Raw genomic sequence first — 19,439 nt, 5'->3', positions numbered from 1 at the left:
GTTTTGCTGTGTGTATGTATCGTTATGTTCCATATTTACCAACGTGAAACTAGACGGGAGGGTTTGTTTCTTTGCAGGATCAGCAGAAATGCACACAGCCGTAATTAGGTTGAAGGTTTTAAAAGGTGATTTTTGTAGTGGGCAAGTGTGTTGTGTATCTTATAATATTAATATAATACAGCTATGTTTAATGAAGGTGCCCTGTCCAATGTGTGTCTGTATCAATCATACTTTAAACTCTTTAGGAAATAACAAGTTTATAAGATTTAACATAGTCAAAAATAAATTTAAACATCTATATTTAATAAATTCTTTTCATATGATGCTTAACAACCATAAGGCTCCAAAAAATGGATCAGTCTGTGGCTGCTCTTGCTTTTTTCCCCTGCTGTGCCAGTTTGCGCTCACTGGAGCACAGTGTTCAAATAGGGAGCAAGTGAGCTCTGGGAGTTGAATTTCTTGCCTTTCTATAATCTATGCAATGTTTTAATTCCAGTCTTTTAAAATGCACTCTTAGTGGTTTTATTATTATTATTATTTTTTTTAAAGAGAAAGGCAGTTAGATGGTTATGCTATCTACCCATGGTGGTTTTTAACTTATTCATAGTCTGTTTTCAACTCTCCGTAGTGGTGGGGTGGTACCAAATAGCAGGATGAAAACTCCTGCAGGTTTTGTGGAAGTTGCTGGCTGGACAGAGAGGAAAAAAACCAATGTAAAACCAGCATCAGTGAGGGGAAGGCAGGATCTGAGCTCAACTTATATCATCTGGCCTGTCGGCCTGAGAAACAGAGAGGCAGAGCCACCATCCCGCGGAGCTAAAGGACAAGGTGCTGTGGGAAAAGTATCATAATAAGCGCAAGCATATAGCCATGGAAAAATGGGGACAGAGGACGTGAGACGGAGCAAAGGCTGTTGCGGTGGTAGTTTCCATTGTGAGCTTGCTTCCAAGATCATTGGAAATCTGTTTTTATTCGTTTACAGAGAAACTCTTCTTCACTCAGCTCTTCTCTATACCAAAAGCAGCCGCTGTTGTGTCACATTGCTATAAAATACGATCAGCTTAGCTACAGGAAGCATAATATTTTTAAGAAAATGAAAGGAGGCATCCCAGACAAGCACGTCAGCAAAAACTGATCTGTATTTTAGTTGTGTAGCATCCTTTTGAACTGATGAATTGCCAGCTGGGAATTAGGAGCCTGGGATGCAATATTTCCTCCTCCTGTCCAAGCCTAGGGCAGCCAGGCAACCCACCTTACTTTTCCCGAGGTAATGGTTTTGGTTGGGGAAAAGTCTTTGGAATATCACTGGAACAAAACTGACACAGTTCTGAAAATATAACAGCTTCCCTGCACAAGCTGTGATACGAGCATCTCTGGTCAACAAACGGTGGTATCTTCCATTTTCACGCAACTAAAGAGCCAAACAACCAAATTGCCCTAAAGTGTCTGTAGACGTAGGGAGATGGGCTGGCAGGATCTCTCCTACACTGGGAGCTTTAAGGATTTAGTTCCTCCAGTGGTTAGTGTGTCTGGTTTAAAAAAGGCATTGAAATGATCTGCTTCTCTGTAGCGCTGGTGGGGCATAGGTTCAGTTCTTTCTGCCACTGTAGATACCATCTTTCATTATCCTTTCCATGGTTACTTGTGCCTTTTTTTTTTTTTTTTTTAATCTGTATTCCAGAAAATTAGGTGACTTGTGCCTTGTTGCTGAGCCTCCAAGTAGTTCTTTGTCCCACCGTTTCTTAAACTTAAGTGCTTGATACCTGGGTGTTGGTTCTTTTGCTAGTCATTTCCATTTGTTATTCCATTATGAGATATTTCTGGGTAGTTTTTGTATGAAAACCCACTGGCCAAAGCCTTGGGAAGAGTGTTTGTTTGTTTGTTTTTCCTAATTTAGCTCCTTATTTGTATGCTGTCTAATTGCAGTTTACAGCTCTCTGTCAGAGAAGTTGGATCCATTGCCCTGGAATATATCGTGTTCTCAAATGGCTTTAGGGAGAGACAATCCATGTGATGGTCTTAATATCTTTTTCCTCGCACTCACTGGCCTTATACCTCTTCTACTCTTAAATATTGTTTATCGACCTACTACGTTTTGGCTTCGTGTGGTTCGGCACTGGCAGACAAATAAATAAGCCATTGAGATGTTCATGCTTTTTATTGACTTATGGTGCTTTGGAGAGCAGCGTTAATCTACAGTTCAGTGAAGCAGTAAGAAAATGAAATACTCCCTCAAGAGTTTTCTTTTGTAAACAGAGCCGTGCATTAAGCTGCTGTGAACTGGCGTGCTTTCCCATTTTCAAATGCACTGCTTTTGTCTTCATTAGTAATTATAGCTGAGGGTAATAACGCCGGAATTGTCCTTCATCAGAAATAACAATAAGACTTGATGATGTGGGTGTGTGATGTGCTTTGGAAATGTTTGCCCTTGACCTCAAGCTTTAGGGCTGGCATGGCCCAGCCGCTGGCTCCAGCATATGGTCACCTTAAAACGCTAAATTAGAGCGGCAGCCTTTATTCCCCTTTGTAATTGCTGCGGTATAAATGACCGGGCGGCAAAGAGGAATGAGTAATCTGGCTGGGATATTGAGTTGGCTAAAACTAAATCATGAAACACGGTGGTAAAAAAGGTTCTTTTAGTCCCCGCTGTTGTTTGACTTATTTACTTTGGGAGATCTGACTGTGAAGAACGTTATAGAAAACATACATTTGGATATCTCAATATGGTCACCTGGTATATGAGTGACCTTGGCAAAGTCAGTCAGGTCACCCTTCTGTGCTTTACTTTTCCTTTAAAGTATTTTTTATTTTTTTTCTAATGTTGCTTGACAGTGGAATTGTGGTTTTGTTTGTTTGACTTTTCTTGTTAAACTGATGATTTTGTTAAATTAAAAAGCAGATAAATTGTCTTGGGAGATTTCTCTTGAAAATAGGAAAAATAACAGTAATGTTTTTCTGGCCTCTGAAAACTGAAGGAGTGTATGGTTACCAAGCACTGCAAAGTTTATCACGGTCTTTTCAGTTTTTTCCAGCGTAATTTTTTTCCCGGTTTTTCCACAGAATAATTATTTTCATTTCCTGGAGAAGCTTTTAGTCTGTGGGACAAAAAAAGGTCTTTTGCTCCTGTTGTTGGAAAAACCCAGAAGGAAAATGTTCTGCTGTTCTTACTGTTAGACCTTTGAATAAAAACGTCCTTACTTGGGAATAAACATTACTTCCATTTTAGCCTAATCTATGCCACAGTTTTAAAATGTTTCTCAAGTCTGTGTTGTATGTGTACATTGTATTTATAACAGACAGATTTTGGTAATGTTGATATTAGAGGATGTTGCATGAGCCACAAACCACAAAGCAGCATCTGCATCTGTCTGGCTCCCTGTAGTATTTAATTTTGTGGTTGATTCCGCTATTTGAAAATACTGTCTTTAATTGAAGCCTTGTTTTTGCAGTTTCTTGATGTACAGGATGATGTCAGTTTAGCACCTATATTAATGTCCTGAAATGCCTTTTTACGCTGGGAGAAGTAGCCTTTGAATCCAGATCTAGTTCTAAGTACAGTTTACAACAGAACCTGGTAATTATTCCGGGTTTTTCTGGATCCTTTGGGAGGTTGGATGTGCCTGGGGAAAAAAGGCCATCTTCCCTTTTATTACTCTTTTCCTCCTCCTGTCCTTCCTTTCTGTAGTAAATTGGTAGCCAGATTTATTTCCATTATACTTTGTCTACCCACATAAATTACAGGAGGAAATAAAAAGAGGATAAAATGTATCACTTTGTTGTTAAATGCATGTTCCTTCCAAGAAGAGAAAAAACAAACCAAAGCTAAAAACAACAAACAAAAAAAGCCCAAACGAACAAGCAAAACCAAACCAAACAAAAAACCAACAAAAATAAATCAAAACCCAACCCGAAACAGACAACTAGTAGCTGATTCATTTTTAAGACTTAAACTATAACTTAATCTTTTTCTCCTTTGTATCGGCAGGATAAAAAACTCGAACATGCCTCGTAGCCCAACATCGAGCGAAGATGAAATGGCACAAAGCTTTTCCGACTACTCCGTTGAATCCGAATCAGACAGCTCCAAAGAAGAAACTATTTATGACACAATTAGAGCAACTGCAGAGAAGCCAAGCAGCAGAATGGAAGACAGTCAGAGCAACACGTTAGTGATTCGAATTATAATACCTGATCTGCAGCAGACGGTAAGGGATATTGCATTACAATTTTTTTTTAAAAAAAAAAGCAAGTTTTGCTGGCTTCAATCTGCAGTAGAGCTGTCCTATTTTCTTAAATTTTTTTGATGTATTACAGGCAAAATTTGTCTTTTTTTTTTAATGTCTACATTTATTACCCCAGTGGTATGTCTGATTGCCGAAACTAAACACATCATCCCATCCAAGCGAGTGTATTCAGTATGTTGACAAAAGCTGTGATTGTGAAGCAAAATACTTGTTTGATCTGCATGCAGAGATATTTGGGTAGAAGAAAGAGAATTAGACATCTAAAATCTCATCAGAAGCTGAGGGATGAACCTCCAAATCACATGTTATGTCTGTGAAAGCCTCATAGATATCCAACCCCGTTTTCTTCTCTAGTTTCTCTTTTCATGAGATAGTTTGTGATGACACTAGGCTGGGGTCTAGCAGGAGGTCATCAAATTCTCTCTCTCTCTATACCTTATTAGTTGCATTTCTCCGTCCTCCTCCCACAACAAGATATCCTTGTTAGATAGCTGGTGGCTTTTACAGAATAAAGATGAAGAACGAGAAACATGAATAAATCTTTCCTTCCTCATTTTCTTGTATGCCTTTACCCCACGGTGGTGTTTCTCAGATTTCCACGCAGAGAAATCAACACACTCGCTTTGGAGGAAGAGCAAAACGTGGCATCGTACCGTCTCACAGCTTTTACAATGACTTGAAATCACTATTTTATTCTCTCCCACCTCCTCACCACTTACACTGGAAACACATCGGAGAGGATATAACGAGCCTTTTCTGATTTTCCTGGAGGAGTCATTTGAAATCTAATTTGTGGACCTGTGGCTTTATCTCACATCTCTATGTCTATTGGATGAAAATAGAGAATTTTCAGGAAAAGATTTAATTTCTCACATCTTACAGAAAGAATTGAACAGACTTTTCGTTTGTTAAACATTTGTGATTGAGTAAATGGGAAGAAAAGTTACGTTTTTAAACTAAAAATAACCTTGGATGTTCCTTACATATTATAAATTGATAGTCCAGATTCATCTTTCTCACAAGGAACTACTAAGTTGTGTTTCTTTTATGGTTGAACGTGTAAAATTTGATGTCTGGAGTGTCAGGAGCACAAATGTGGGAAAGTTTGTGGCTGTAACTTTGTAAGAATCGTTGTCCTCCACACGTGCTATGATAGGAATAACAATTTCATCCCAGAGAATGTCTTGGGAGTTACTTACTGATTGTATCTAGAACCACAACTTGTCCAAGTTTCTGATTAATTATCTAAATTACCCTGGACCTCCTTGAATGCTGTTGTTGGGATTTTCAATGGATGGTAGGCATCAGACTTCTTTCATTTCAAAAATGATCATAAAACCACATTCTTTTTATGGATGTGTGCTACATACATCACTCTGTGCTGACATCTAAGATCTACATCATACTGTGCTGCCACTGAAGATCTATCTCAGATGAAATTAGTCCTTTCTTTTTAATTAAGTTCATGTTTAGAATGATAGGAGATGGCTTGTCCAGGTTGACAGGGAAGAGCTGGTTTGACAGTGTGGCCTCAGGTGTGGTCGTAGAGCTGCAGAAACTCAGAGAAATCTGCATTGGAGTTGGGAGCATTATCTCATAAATTCTTCTACTTAAAAGATTATTTTAGATGAAGATTGAGCCTGTTCGTGCTGATCCATTAGTTGATCAGGTTCGAGATTAACCCCTGTGAAGAAGAAGAGCTGGACACGAAGGCTTCAAAGGGCAGAGCAGGGATTTTTATTAAATCTTGACTGAAACAGTCATCACCTTGGGTCTTTCATTTCAGTATTGGTAAAATACTGAAATCCAGTGTTGTACACCTTAAATTTAAAAGGACTTTGCCTGTAGTGAAGTCCTGTGTCAAGACAAGCTCTGACTTGATGTGGTTGGGGTTTTATTGATGATCCTACCAGCTTGCTGTACCTTTTGACTGTGATCAGCACTCAATTAATAGATCCAGCAAAATGGAAAGATTTGCTTTACTTGATAGCCTCCTGAAGCCCTCTTATTTCATTACTCTATTTTTTTAGACCCATAACAAGTTATTTATTGACACTATTGCAACAATTATTTTCTTTTAAATTCATCTTGTACAGGAAATGAAATTATTTTAGGTTTTGTGTTTCATTTGTTTGTTTTTATTGCTTTACTTTTTGCAATTTTTTCCTTTTCAATAAACACTTAATGAAAAGCAACTCACTTGTTTTAAACAGTTCTATAGCAGATGATATATTTCTGACTTAATTTATCAGCACACAAACTCTTGTACAGAAAACTGAAATCTGGATTCAGTTTTGCAAACAGGAGGAAAATAGTTGGAATGTAGAATAGCAAAGCTTGGAGAAGATCATAGTTCACGAGCTGGGTTATAGTTACAAACTTCATCCAACATACACCCCTTTTGCTGTATAATTATAATTATCATAAGAAACATTTAAAATTAGTCTGTTTAATCAAAGGAGCATGGAATGGCATTATTTAGTTTTAATTTTTTATCTTTTGTTTGTTTTTAGAAGTATGATCAAGAATATATTTGCTTAAAAGAAGGCAAGTTTAGGGGTTTAGATAAAATTCAATCCACTGGGAAGCTTTAAATCCCTGGCTAAACTCACTAGGAGTAAAAGTTTGCTCATCTGCAGTGACTGGTGTAAATCACTTTTATTTCATTGCATGTATGAGATAAGTACCAAGCATCATAAGTAGGATGTGCTGCTATAGAAAAATTAACACATCGCGGTTGTTCCACTCTTTGGTTTTATCCTTTATGTATGTGCTCCCTCTGGGTTATGTTCAAAATCAAAATGCTCGCATTCATATTTTACTCAATTCTGATGCTGAGATAGAATGGGGTCTGTCCATCTGTTTGTTCTGTTCCACTTCAGTAATGAGCATTTACCGACTCCCCCCTCCCGTGGCTTTTTTTTTTTTTTTTAAATGCGTTGGATTTCCCATGCAAAATGTTTGTCGGTAAGTGGCATTTTGGTAAAGCAACAACTTAACTTGTAGCTGCTTTTTGGTTTTCTGCGTCTGCATTGCTTTTTGTACTTTTGTTTCCTTTCTTTATTTTTTCCAGCATTCACTGGCCCTTAGGGTTAAGAATCTTTTCCTTCAGTGCTTTTCTTTCTTAGATAAAATACTTGTTTAGTTTGTGCAATTTTTATCCCATGAAGGTGGGAACCCAGTTGTCACAGCTGCAGCTTGAGTCACATTTTTCCTTAAGGCGCCACCATTTCCCCTTGTTTCCAGTCTGTACTGTCATCCCAGACCTATTCCAGGTTTGCCTTTGCAACTTTTCATCAGAATTCTGTATCCTGTGTTGTGCTCGTTCATCGCTGCTTTCTCTTTATAGTTGATCTTCTTTTTATCCTCGGTTTGATAATGGAAACATTGTGGGTGCTGCTGACATTTGTTCTTGTCCTTGACCTGGACAGGTGATCTGACTTGCCAGCTGATGACAGTGTGACCAGACTTTTTTGTTTGTTTTTTGACCTTTCATCTCATGAATTCTATGTTTTCTGAATACATTTTGATGAAGGAAAGCAGCGCCTCCAAGAATTAATTTGCACACTGAGCACAAATCAAAATGAGCGACTTGCTCAATTTGTTTGTTTGTTTTTTTTTTTTTTTTCATGATACCCAACTTTCATTTGCATTTTCCACTTTTTGGTTGTCACATCGTTAATATCAACGTCTTCTATTGAAGGAAATAACTTGTATTTTGATGTTCTGACAACCGTGTCATGGCTCCTCTGTCGCAGCACGGTTCTGTGTGATTGACAGCTTCGTGAGTCTGATGAAAAAGATGTGTTGGTTGATGGATTTGGAACAGATAAATGTTATTCCTCAGAGATTCTGTATCATGAACATTATTCCCATTGAATTAATATCTTCCCTTGAGCTGGAGTGGGTGAGCTATATTTTTTCCCTTGCTTCCATTCCTTCTGTCGCGTTTAGTGACTCACTGTGCAGGAATGGAAGTTTATAACTGACCATGTCTCATGATCTGAAGAGCTTTAATATCAAAAAACCAGGTCTTGGATTTCGGTAACAACAGCTGATGTGCTGTCTTGCTGCTAGACTTGGATTTTGCATGGCCTAGTGTGGTTTTGATGGTGTTTTTGAGCTTTATTTTGGTGTTTATTTGAAAGCACTGTTGCAATTTTTCTAGCGTACGCATTGCCCTTCAAGGCAAACTACCACATTTTATCTTGTCTTGGGCTGCAACAAAAAGGGTGAAAAGAATAGATCCCATGTCTGTCAATGCAAAATATCTTTGTTTTGCGTGCACTTCTGTAATTCTTTGCCACTAAACTATCCCTATTTTTTGATTTATTTGTTGATAATAAGTCGCTGAAGGTTAGAAAACGTTGTCCAGCTTTTTTGGCTCAGCTACTGTCTCATTTCCTTGTGGTCACCGCACCATGTGCATCTAATGCATTCTGACTTATTTCATAACTCAGGCAGTCTCTGTGTAGGTTCTGCTGTGATTTAGCTGACGTTTGCTCAGGGTAAAGAGCGTGACAGTGGGAGGTGCTGCAGGGACAGTAAATATTGTAAAAATTTAAAAATGAAAAATTTTGCTGCAGGGACTGTAAATATTGTAGCTTGTGTGGTAGAAATACAGCAGCAGTATTGTTATCAGGTAACTCATTCGAAAACAAACCTTCAAGATACTTCAGAAAAGGAATTCCTCAATGCTATTTCAGTCCAGTGAAGGCGGTTAAATTATGATGTCCCATCCTTGTGCATGATACAATGGTGCCAATGTCAGACCTGTGGAAAGGAAGTTATTTCAGAAGATAAATATTGTGCGTTACTGATGTAGTGTGCGTAAACACTGTAGGAAGATTTATTTTCCATTGAAATACATTCTGAAGAAATTTGAAGCTATATCTAATTTTGCCAGTGTAGCAAATCTTTGAGAATTGGAAATACACACCATTATCTGCAATATTTGCATGCAATCAAGAACAGATAGAACACAAGAATAGACTGAACAAAACTGAACATGTTGAATTCTCAAGGTGCATTGAAAAAGCAGATAAACCGCGATCAGAAGTTAGTGGTTTGTATTATTATTTGTATTATTAAAATCAAAGCCGCGTCGTACCGTAGTGTTTGCTCTGTTAAAAACAGTTGCAAATTGAAAGTCCTCGATGTCCTGGTTGTACTTTCTACAGTTGAAAACATTTGCCACGCAATATTTGGACAGTCAAGAAGACACTGTGTTCATATAAAATATTGTGATTTCTGCCTTCGAGTTTGCTCTTCAAAATTCGGAATTGAAATATTCAAATGAATTTGTGATTTGATTCATGTAGGTGGGATCAGAGATTGCTTTCAGATGTATGCAGAACTTGCCAGGACAAATATGTTTAGTTCTAAAAGACAAACTGCAACCGTTTTCTTCTGGATGGCATCAGGACTTTAAAAAGATGCCAGCAGAGGTGAGCGCTGCAGAAGCAGCTGTGGGCAAGGTTAAAGGAAACGCTTCATTCTCTTTGTAAAACTTTGGTCTTATTTTATTAGTTCTTTTGTTCTCGTAGCCAGTGGTTGCAACATAAGCTACAATAGCAAAATTCCTGATTTTTTTAAAATTCCGGCTTGGTTAGAAGCAGAGAGCTGGAAAGGATTTTCAAGGTTTTCCTCTGCCGCTCCTCCCATAAACTTCCCCTAAGATAAATGTAGCTTAAAATGAATTAGAATTCCTGCCTGCAATTTTTTGTGAAATTGTTGAGGATCAGATCGATTGTGAGAACAGCCCGGAATCAAGTGAATGATTAAACATCTTGTAACATCCGTTTCACTTGGCTTTTCAAACAGGTTTGCCATGTTCTTTCCCTGAAGAAGGATATGGTCTCTAGTGTTTGTGGAAGGACTTGAAAAGTCCTGTGTTTTCACCATATTTGTGCATTAGTGATTATAGACGAATGCGCATCTGAAATCTAATTCTGTTTACGTATGTTTTGCCATGGAATTTGTAGGTTTATGGTGCATGTTTCTATTTATTTATGCCATTTGTAAATTTTAGAATCTAAGATACTGTTTAAATGTGGTCTTTTTTCATTAACTAGATTTTAAAAATAATTTATGTTTGCAGAAATGCATTAGATTTAACCCAGAAGCTTCAGTGTGGGTTGCAAAGCAACGAATTTTGTGCACTTTGAATCAGAGTTTGAAAGATGTCCTGAATTATGGACTGTTCCAGCCTGCGAGCAACGGTAGAGATGGGAAGTTTTTGGACGAGGAACGACTTCTTAGGGAATACCCACAGCCAGTGAATAAAGGAGTTCCTTCACTGGAGGTACTTTTAGATCTAATACCTGAAACGTTTGCATTATGTTTGTATACGGTAAATTGTATTTGAGGTTTCTATGTGCATTTGAATTGCGTGTGGGAAACGGTGATTGGCAGGTCTGAACTTGGACGCTTGCTCGATAGAGCTGTTCCGTGTGTTATTCCCCAAAAGGCTGCAAAGAATAAATCCCTCTGGGAAATTCGATTTTTGGAGTTTTCCTCTGCCGAGAAGCCAGGAAATGTGTCTTACTCTATGATTTAATAAAGAAATATCAAGTTCTATGCTAACTTTTGGGTCTCTGATGTTTGAAATAGTAGGGTGGCAGTTGCTGAATAACCAGCCTTTGCTTTCTCCCAAAGAGAGGGTTTTCTTATGGAAGCTTGCTTGGGTGTGGATGCGAAACAGTCGCACTTAAACACTGGAATTTCCCCCCTCCCTGTTGCTCGTGCAGGGGCTGTGCAGCTGGGGGATAAACTGGGCAGAACTGTTATGGGACTGGGTGAACATGGAGCGGAGCCACTGAAACACAGTATAGCGGGAAACTGGGGCATGAAACTCGTATTTAATTCATTTTGCTATTGTTTGTATAGTGGTCCATCAACCACGAATAATCTGCAGTTAATAGACTTACTCCACTGTAACACAAATCCAAGAAAAACAGAATGGAGAGTCAGTCACCCATCTGTATACTATATTAAATACAATTAAATAAAATTAAATAACCACTTTATGTTTTTTCTGTCATGTTGTTTCATGAGCGTTCATGGTTTGCAAAATTCCTCTCACTGCAGCGAAAAGATTTTACAACTCGGGGGTTAAAACGGGTCTTGTGAAAAGCTGGTGTTAAATCCCCATTCAATACAGTCTCCTTGTCCAACAGACGTGCTGCATTCTTTGAATTCTGCGTTGTACGATTAGATAATAGTAAATTATAACTATGTAAACCCCATGATTTTTGCTGTAGATCTTGCTGCTCTGGCCATAGGGTAGCAAACTGTTCAGGGTAAAACGTGAGCGAGTTTTGGCCAAAAAAAAGGCAATTCTCTGAACCTCCTTCACAGGACCAGTCCTGTTAAACACCAGAAGAACTAATCCTATATGTAAGTTCTGCCTAGGTTGATTTAGGGAATTTTCAGGATTTTTTTTTTTTTAAATTTCAGAAATGCTAAGCTGATCTATTGAAATACGTACTTTTTTATTTAACATGCTTTCCCGGTTCTTTCTGCCTGAGACAATAAATGAAAGTGCACAGACACCCTTAGGGAAAAGCTCTTTTCACTGTAATTCTTGCTTATTTATGTAGATTTCCCATACACCTCCACTGATTTCAGTATGTTCGTACAAGATATGAATTTTGCTTACATGAACTGTAAAACCACGATGCCACTATGTTAAGCAGAGTGCCGATTATTGGTGAACATTCAAAATGAAATCCTAAGCCTTTTTAAAAAATTTTGCCTAAATCTACATTGTCATGGATGGTACTTTCTGGTAAGGTCAGAAAATGAGTTTTTAAGCAAAACAGGCTATTTAAAATTTATTCTTTTTTTTTCCTCTCTCAGTTTCGATACAAGAAAAGAGTGTACAAACAGTTCAATCTTGATGAAAAACAGCTGGCCAAGCTTCATACGAAGGTATGTGTGATTTACTGGAGAAGTTAGGAATTGCCTCCTGAGCAAAGTCATGTGTCTGAGAAGCTGGAAATAAATAGGAATTCATGACCACCTGGGCCAGTCAACCAGTATGTGCAACAGGGATGTGTAAATTGGGATTTGGGAATTTATCTCATAGAAAAATTCCCATGTCTGACTCTTCCACATGTACACAAGGAGTTTGAAAAGAACCTTACTTTGTAAATACAATGTACTTTTGACATGCTGCAAAAATGCCGATCTGTGTCTTTAGACTCATTTGCAGGTCATAATAATAATAATAATAATAATAATAATAATAATGATAACCATACACCATCCTAATTTCTTACTGAATGAATCTTTCCCACATTTTTTCATTAAAACTATAAAAACCAGAATCTTCTTACTGTGCTTGACTTTTGAACATTATAAACCGTAGGGTTTATGCTCTCAGTATAAAGTCAGGTTCTCCAGGAATGTGTATTAGCTACTGTTCAGTGGTGTCAATGGATATTGACATCAATTGACAGAATATTGCACTTCTAGTCAAGATTTTATTTTTAAAATTAGAGGATGATTCATTTTTCACTCTTTGTTTCAGGCCAATTTGAGAAAATTTATGGATCATGTCCACCATCTCTCAGTGGAGAAAATCACAAAGATGTTGGACCGAGGACTGGACCCAAACTATCATGACCTAGAAACTGGAGGTCAGAAGAATGAAAGTGGCAGCATAAAGTTGCACTTTGGGTTTGTTCAACATAAATTGATGAACAGGCTGAATCTCACACATTCTTTTTGCTGCCGCCTTAACTCTAGGCTAATGCAATCTGTAGGGTTTTGCTATCTAAAGGAGAAAATCGATATTTTGTGATTGAGCAGTGTTTTTAACTTAACATTTTTAAAGCAAATGGTCTTCATTTTATAAATTTGCTCCTCTTTTTTCAAGTACCTGTATTCTCTTTTTTAGAAACACCCTTGACTTTGGCGGTTCAGCTTGACAATGCGGTAGAAGTGATAAAAGCTCTGAAAAATGGAGGAGCACATTTAGACTTCAGAGCCAAAGATGGAATGACAGCTGTGCACAAAGCAGCCAGAGCCAAGAACCAAGTAACCCTCAAGGTAAATGCTTTCAGTAGGAAATGATACGTTATTTTATAGAAACAAATATATAAAGGAGAACGCTTTCAGTTAATTACTGTGTTGTCCTCAATCGATCTTTTAATATGTGCTGCTTCTAGTGATTTCTTGTGGCTTTCAAATCTCAGGATTTGCTTTCAATAAAGGGCCTTTTCATTTCTAGGGTTTTTTGGTAGGAAGAAAAAGTGGTGAAATTTAACCTTATTCATTGATAGTTTGGGAAAGATCTGTCTGAGGAAATAGAAATCGAGTTATTGTTGCTTATCTCTTTGAAAGCAAATGCCAGTGGCCTGGATTACACATTATATCTTAACACAGTCTCTTCTGTTTTCTTTTGTATTTAAACAGGTATTCTTAAATCACCTTGATAATTCTGGATTAAGTCTTATGTTTATGGCTTTTCTGTATTTCCTTTTGACAGATATTCAAATTGCATGACATTTTTCGTAAAGCATCTTGTAACTGAAGAGGTGAACGTGTTGCAAAGGCAATGCGGCATTTTCAGAACTGACATTTCTGAACTTAATGAGAGGATGGAAACCAAACGTTGCCACTCATCTTTTCCTTGCTATCCCTGTCCATTCCTTTAGATCCTAATTCTTCCATGGTCATTCCTTGCTTAACTTACTCTGTGCTGCGGCCCATTCTATAAAGAATTGAGCAAAAAATATACATTATGGCAAATACCAACCTTGTAAATACTTCTTTTAGGTAGAAAAGTCCCTTTATAGTTAGAAGTCCCTCCAAAATATATTTTTTTCAGTTTGTGGTTGCTTTCCAGACACTTTTAGAGCTTGGAGCATCTCCTAACTACAAGGACAGCTGTGGGCTGACCCCCCTGTACCACACGGCCGTTGTGGGGGGGGACCCGTTCTGCTGCGAACTGCTGCTCCACGAACACGCCACCGTCAGCTGTAAAGACGAAAACGGGTGGCAAGAAATTCATCAGGTAGGAAAGGTTACTTTTTGTTGGGAGTTGGGAAATGTGCTGTGGCTGTTCTATATTCTGAAGGCCATTTGGATATGTTTAGTCCATGCACATGCAAGTGTGGAATTACTGCCTTTTTCTATTTGCTTATTACTTTGTATCTTGCTGGGGTGAATTAGAAGTGGGAGCTGTTCCAGTGCAGTTCTGTAGCTTTGAAATCCCATGGTTACTGTGCGTTTTGCTGTAGAAATTGCACTTATATTTCCGTAATGTTCTTGTGGAAGTTTAGCATCCAATCAGCGGCGCATCAGTAAAAAAGTGTAACTAGATCTTTTTGTTAGATGCCAATTTTAGAATCCTTGGTAAGGCTTCTTGCGTGTTTGTCAGACATACGTTCTCTTTTCTCTCTAGTGAGCTTTACAGGAAGATTTGGATTCAAGATTCTGCTGCTAGGGTCCTTCAGTGTCCTCTTACACACTCAGTGCTGAGTTTTCATTCCCTCTGGGTGTGGAAACTAAGATTCCAGTAATTTTTTTTCTATTGTTGTTTGTACACAGGTTTTCCTTTCCTCTCTTACATGTAAAATGTGTGGACAAAGGTGGTAGCATGGTTGGACTAGATGGCCTTTGAAGGTCCCTTCCCACCCAAACTATTCCATGATTCGATGCTCGATAAAGAAAAATTATTTTTGAAAAGTAATCTTTTGAGGTTCATAGTGCTCATGATACCTTGAGTGAGCTACGGTGCCAGAATCTGTCAGGCACTGGTACATCTTGGTCAGCTTCACCATAGCTATTGGGAAGGCAGAACGTCTTCCTCATCAAAGACCTAAATTGTATCTCTTAAAAAGACTTGCAATGTTTGGTAAGGCATTTTCTGAAAACAAACCAACAACAAACAAATGCACATGCACACACAAAACCAAAATGACAAAACCAAAAAACCAGACCCCCCGAAACCCTCCCAAAACAAAAAAGAACATTTTCTTTGAACTCTTATTGCCTTCTCCAGAAACATCTGAATATTACGCAACAGTTGTGTGTAAGAATGCTTTATTAATTTCTCGTTGCGTAGTGATAAACTCAGCAATTTACAAAGTTTAAAGATTCTATCAGTTCGAATGCCGTTGCAGTTATTTTATGCCTTCTCTTTCTATGGATGAGTTTGAGCAATAAAAAATGGAACTGATGTAGTGTGATCAGATAAATGAAAGTGTGAGTAATCAACCTACAGGCCTGCTTAGGATATCTAGACTCTCTTTTCTGTGCACTGACACACTACTTTTCTTTTCTTTGAAAGAAATGGGAGATCGCTTTGGTACCCAGGTTTGGGCAGGGATCGGAGCTTTTTCCCAGCGTGTGTTCATGTCGAGGTTGTTTGGATCCATCTTTAGTAGGAAAAAAAAAAGAGAGATTAATCTACTACCATTGTTTCTGAGGATGTGGAGGAAGTGGATTGTATAGATCAAACTATTAATCCATCTGGACTCCCTGAAAATGTAGAGAAAACTTCCCTATTTTGATAACCCAGCCATATACACATATGGTTTTTATTTCTCATAATGAAACAGAGCTTTCCAAACCTGTTGTATTGGTTGTAATCCTAAATAAATCAGTGTTTACATCTGGATTACAGCAATCCGTTTTCAGTAATCAATAATACAAGCATCCCTCAGTGAATTAAGAAAGATGGTGCTTTGATACAATCCCATATGTTATGGTCTGTGTGAAGAAGGCCAAGTTACCTTGCACGGCAAGGAAATAATTGGTAGCAAGTATATTTTTCATTTTGCTAACACGATCTTTCACTATAGAAGTTAAGCCTCTGGGTTATCCTTATAGTAAAGGGGGAAATCTGTCAACTTAAATTCTATATTATTATACAGGGATGAAACTGATCTGAGATGATATGAAGTTGGAAACGTTACAAATTGGGAGGCGCTCATTTGGTGCGCGGTGGAGAAGAAGGTAGTCAAGTAAATGAGAATGAGTGGAAATACTGTGGTTTTTCTCAAACTTATTTGCTAATCGGGAAAATTTCAAATTTCACTGGAGTCTCATTCATAGAGATTTATATCCAAGTATTCAGGGTCTAAGATTTTATTTGTGTGGCTAATAAAGTAACTCTTGAAGATTTTCCCCTTTTTGGATCAGTGCCCTGTAAGTGCCGTGCACCTGCTTGACATCACAGAATCAAGAAGATTATTAATAGATTTTTAGCCAGATTTCCCCAAACTGTTTTCACACCTTAAAAGCAAACTTTAGACATTTGATCATCTTCAGTGCCATCTAGTGGGCAGCTTTCCGAAGATTAGCAGGACAAAAAAAACTTCCGTCAGCCTGCTTGTCGCAGTTGCCAGTTGTCAGTATTAGTCGATAAAAAGTGCCAAACTTTGTATTTCCTTGAAGTCTTAAATTGCTGTTCCTAAAATAAGCAGATGCTTAAACTTATGCACAGACTTGTTGTGTCTAAAGTGCACACGTTGGTGTTTACAGGCAGGTATGGACATACGGGTGTTAATCATAGGATCATTTCAGTTGGAAGAGACCCTCAGGATCATCAAGTCCAATCATAACCCAATTCTAGCACTAAACCATGTCCCTAAGAACCTTGTCTAAATGCCTTTTAAACCCCTCCAGGGATGGTGACTCCACTGCCCTGGGCAGCCTGTTCCAATGCCCTACAGCCCTTTCTGTGAAAATTTTTTTCCTAATATCCAAGCTAAACCTCCCCTGGCACAACTTGAGGCCATTTCCTCTTGTCCTATTGCATTCAGTCCAGGGGTGGTTCTAAAAATGAGACCCTACCTAAAATAGCATCTTCTCTGTTAAAAATCTTTACCTGGAATGCTTGCCTAGAGACCTTATTGCAGCCTTCTTTACTTAAAATGGGCTGATAAGAAAGATGGGGACAGACTTTTAGCAGGACCTGTTGCAGTAGGACAAGGTGTGACGGTTTTAAACTAAAAGAGGGGAGATTCAGGCTGGACAAGAGGAAGAAATTGTTGGCCCTGAGGGTGGTGAGAGCCTGGCCTGGGTTGCCCGGAGAGATGGTGGCTGAACCATCCCTGGAGACATCCCAGGCCAGGCTGGACGGGGCTCTGAGCAACCTGAGCTGGTGCAGATGTCCCTGCTCATGGCAGGGGGGGCACTGGGGGAGCTGGGAAGTTCCCTTCGACCCAAACCATTCCATGATTCTGTTGCATGTCTTCACAGGCTTGCCGATACGGACACGTCCAACATCTAGAGCATCTCCTGTTCTACGGGGCGGACATGTGTGCACAGAACGCCTCGGGGAACACGGCGCTGCACATCTGCGCCCTCTACAACCAGGTGAGCTGGCACACGCCTCCCAGCGCCACCGAGTCCCACCGTCCTCCTCCTGGGACATAAAGGTCCCTGGCGGGAGCTGAGGGGTGCCTGTGGTCCCCTCGATGTGGCTGAATCGGAGGGATGTCTTGCTTTGGGTCTGGGGAGACCAGTCCCGTGGAGACTTGAAACAAGTGCTTTAAGAGAATGACATGTAGCCAGGAAAAAAAAGAGAAAAAAAAGGCATAACTGAGGTACAAACGCTGAATCTTTCATGGCCCAGAAACTGAAGCTTGTTGGGTTTTCCGTTGAAGAGTTTTACTGGTTTGGTGTTAGGTTTTCCCGAGATGCAGTTTCCTCACTTTTAGTAAATACATTTTGGCATAAATTTCCCATTATTATTGATCCGTAGAGGCAAGTTACACTGAAGAAGAAAATAGCTCATTATTTTTCATTTGTTTTATTTATTATGCAAGGAAGTGTTACAGGTTTTAAACAGTGGTGTTAAAAACTAGAGAGAACATAATGGCATGAAACTATATTATTATTATTTTATTCACTGATTACAAATAGGGCTGCTCATTATAGGTAGCAACAGTATACATATTAATTAGAAAATAAAACAACACTGTGTTCTACCAGCTTATCATTTTTTTTGGTATCGTATCCAAATATTTGTTTCCTATTCAGAATTCATTGCTGTTTGGCTAGAAATTAAATTAGAATGAAATAAGAAATACTTGGAAAATACTGTGGAAATGTATCCGTAGATACAGGAGATACGGGATTCTCTGCTGTTTACAGCTTCTGCGGTCATTTACAAATAATAGAACCGTCTGATTTGATAGCATTTTATACTCCCTTTGCATGGATGGAACGGGGAGAGAATGAGTTTTACAACTGTGTTAAAACACAGCCTGTATAATGTTACATTGAATTAGGAAAAAACAAGTCATCAGATGTGACTGTAACTAGTGAAACATCTGTTAAAGCATCTGCTTTTTAATTAATTACCATTCTAGGTTTTTTCCAACAGTCTTGTCAAGACAGATTACTCATTTAGGTCTAAAATACCCTCAACTTCTTAAAAAAAAAAAAAAAAAAGAAGAAAGAATTTTGGGAGTTATTTGACATTTTTCAAGACTGTTGACTAGATGTGTGTGTCACGATCGATATGATGCTGAAATTAGAATAATCCTGTAGAATGATGGTATTTTTCATGTGGGGATGTTTCCCTTCTGACCTCAGTGGAAAAAATTATTCTGTAGAAGACTCAAGAGGGTCTAATTGAAATTGCATCTACAAATTTGCAATTATTTTCATAGTCATTAAGCTTGGCATTGTAAATGAAAGTTTAACATCTTGTGGCTGCACTGTCGTGCTTCTGTTTTCCATCATGAGGTGTATGTGAAAATAAAACGATTTTCTCAGGGTGCTGTGAAACCATAACCTATGCGGATTTTTTCCAGGGTCCCTTTTGTTGAAAGTTGTTTTTTGCTAATGTGGAAAGATGGAGATTTTCTGGCTTTGCTGGATGGAGAGGATGGGAAGGACAGTATTAGATTATCCTTTTTACCTCTTGATTCCTGTAGATGGAGTCATTACCCATTTAATTTTCCCTTCCAGTCTTCCCTGGGGAATTTTCTCGGGAAACTTTCTGAAGTTGGTAGTTCTGTTTTCCTGAGTGTCAGTTAAGTGCTGATCTGAATAAACTATTATTTAAAAAATTATTTCATGACCATCCAGTTACTCACTGAAATCTAGACTGATGTTACACCTTGGTATTTTGCAAATAACAGTGCTGGGATGAATTGTGCTGCCTTTCGGTCAGCTCTAAAATGTAGAATTTTCACTGAATTAACAGAGGAAATGTAATCCAAATAATTC

The 19,439-nt window shown here is 38.4% G+C and overlaps 1 protein-coding gene across 1 annotated transcript in view; it reads left to right on the top strand.

Annotated features, from left to right (window-relative positions):
• Window positions 1–4,001: 4,001 nt before the first annotated feature.
• The window catches only part of SHANK2 (SH3 and multiple ankyrin repeat domains 2), a 274,462-nt gene continuing 259,024 nt past the window's right edge, over window positions 4,002–19,439 (top strand). The window contains exons 1-7 of the mRNA XM_065636008.1: window positions 4,002–4,205; window positions 10,345–10,548; window positions 12,105–12,176; window positions 12,778–12,886; window positions 13,147–13,298; window positions 14,098–14,265; window positions 17,460–17,576. Coding sequence (XP_065492080.1) covers window positions 4,002–4,205; window positions 10,345–10,548; window positions 12,105–12,176; window positions 12,778–12,886; window positions 13,147–13,298; window positions 14,098–14,265; window positions 17,460–17,576 — 1,026 coding nt within the window. The remainder of the gene's footprint in view (window positions 4,206–10,344; window positions 10,549–12,104; window positions 12,177–12,777; window positions 12,887–13,146; window positions 13,299–14,097; window positions 14,266–17,459; window positions 17,577–19,439) is intronic.

This window comes from Caloenas nicobarica, chromosome 5 (assembly GCF_036013445.1).
Source record: "Caloenas nicobarica isolate bCalNic1 chromosome 5, bCalNic1.hap1, whole genome shotgun sequence".
Classification (NCBI taxonomy): domain Eukaryota; kingdom Metazoa; phylum Chordata; class Aves; order Columbiformes; family Columbidae; genus Caloenas; species Caloenas nicobarica.
This window is presented reverse-complemented; position numbering and strand designations above follow the sequence as displayed.